Raw genomic sequence first — 1,556 nt, 5'->3', positions numbered from 1 at the left:
GCGATAGATGAAGCTTTTGTCCTTGGGTATTCATGTCCCAGGAGAAATTTGATAGTCAGCCTGTCTCCGAGGCTGTCGGGAGTCAGAATTAGATAAGCTTGATTTTTGTTTTTTCTTCAGCCTTGAGTCCATCTGGGCGTTCTGTTTCCGAAAATGCCCAATTGTGGGATTCCATTCCACTGATCCATGCTATGAGTCTCCTTCAAGGTCAAACCCACCATGCTGATGAGTCCCAGAAGCTGCAGGTGGTCTGCGATTCTCTATCGCCTCCACTTCACGGTTAAGCTTGTAAACCAGACAATTTAAAGTTCCCACAGCGAGGACCAGACCTTCACACTGACTCGGAAGCTTTTCCATGGCCAAAACTGCTGCCGATATCTTTTTCAAAAGTCGATAAAACAGAGTCCTGCTGATGCCAAAAAGCACAGTCCCTACTATCATAATTCCAAATATGTAAACGTCTTCAACATCCTCCTGAGACAGAACTGTGATGCACATCAACTGCCACACTCCCCACGAATCCATGACGTACCCCACAGCGTGAGTCTCAGCTATACACAACAGTTCTCTAGGACCTTGTCGTTTTGATGAAAAAAATCTTATCAATAGAGTTGAACACCCACAATACCAAATCCATAATCTTCCTAATTTATGTTCGGGAGATGAGACCCAGGCACTTCAGACACACAGAGAGCAGAGCAGGAAGAAGGAAAAAATGGTAGAGGAGGAGCAGAAGCTGCCACCTCGATGAGAGCCTGGGAGGAAAGTGGGAAAGGAAAATGGGATGAGGTCACTAGGCTTTCTATCGCCACCAAGGGGCTGTGGGCCAAGTATGCTCTGATGCTGAGCGAAGGGGTGTTGCAGCATGCCTGGAAGGATCCTGCCACAGGGGAGGAGAGGTGGCAGATTGTGGTGCCGAGATCACTGAGGTCAACTGGGCTGGGAGCCTGTAATGGAGGCACGGGCTCTGGTCAGTTCGGTGTCACCAAGACCCTGCACTGCCTCCGCCAAGGCTACTACTGGGGTCAGTAACGGAGGGATGTGGAGGACTTCTGACGCAGCTACGACTCCTGTTCCTCGCACAAGGGGCCACTGGACCAGTCTCATGTCCAGTTCCAACGGGAGCACCAATGGGTTAGGGTTATATATTTTATATATATATATATATATATTATATATATGTATATCCATCCATCCATTATCTTTTACCCGCTTCTTCCATTTTGGGTCACAGGGGTCGCCGGTAACCATGTCTGGCAATTGTGCAAGGGGTGGGTACACCCTGGAAAGGTCGCAAGTCCATCACAGTGCCACATAGAGACAAACAACCATTCACTCTCTCACTCACACCTAGGGACAATTTAGAGTTACCAATCAGTCTAACATGCATGTTTTTGGTCTGTGGGAGGAAAATGGAGTACCTGGAGAAAACACACACATGCACAAAGAGAACATACAAACTCCACCCAGAAAGTACCCTGGACCGGGATTTGAACCAGGAACCTGCATGATGAGAGGCAGTAGCTCTACCATTTGTGCCACCATGCTGCATATAT

The 1,556-nt window shown here is 48.1% G+C and overlaps 1 protein-coding gene across 1 annotated transcript in view; it reads left to right on the top strand.

Annotated features, from left to right (window-relative positions):
• The window catches only part of mybpc3 (myosin binding protein C3), a 112,744-nt gene that overhangs the window by 59,819 nt on the left and 51,369 nt on the right, over window positions 1-1,556 (top strand). Inside the window, exon 19 of the mRNA XM_037692643.1 lies at window positions 817-1,024. Coding sequence (XP_037548571.1) covers window positions 817-1,024 — 208 coding nt within the window. The remainder of the gene's footprint in view (window positions 1-816; window positions 1,025-1,556) is intronic.

Source organism: Nematolebias whitei, chromosome 2 (assembly GCF_014905685.2).
Source record: "Nematolebias whitei isolate Nwh7 chromosome 2, NemWhi1, whole genome shotgun sequence".
Lineage (NCBI taxonomy): Eukaryota > Metazoa > Chordata > Actinopteri > Cyprinodontiformes > Rivulidae > Nematolebias > Nematolebias whitei.
The sequence above is the reverse complement of the archived record's forward strand: the minus strand, read 5'-3'. Positions and strand labels throughout refer to the sequence as shown.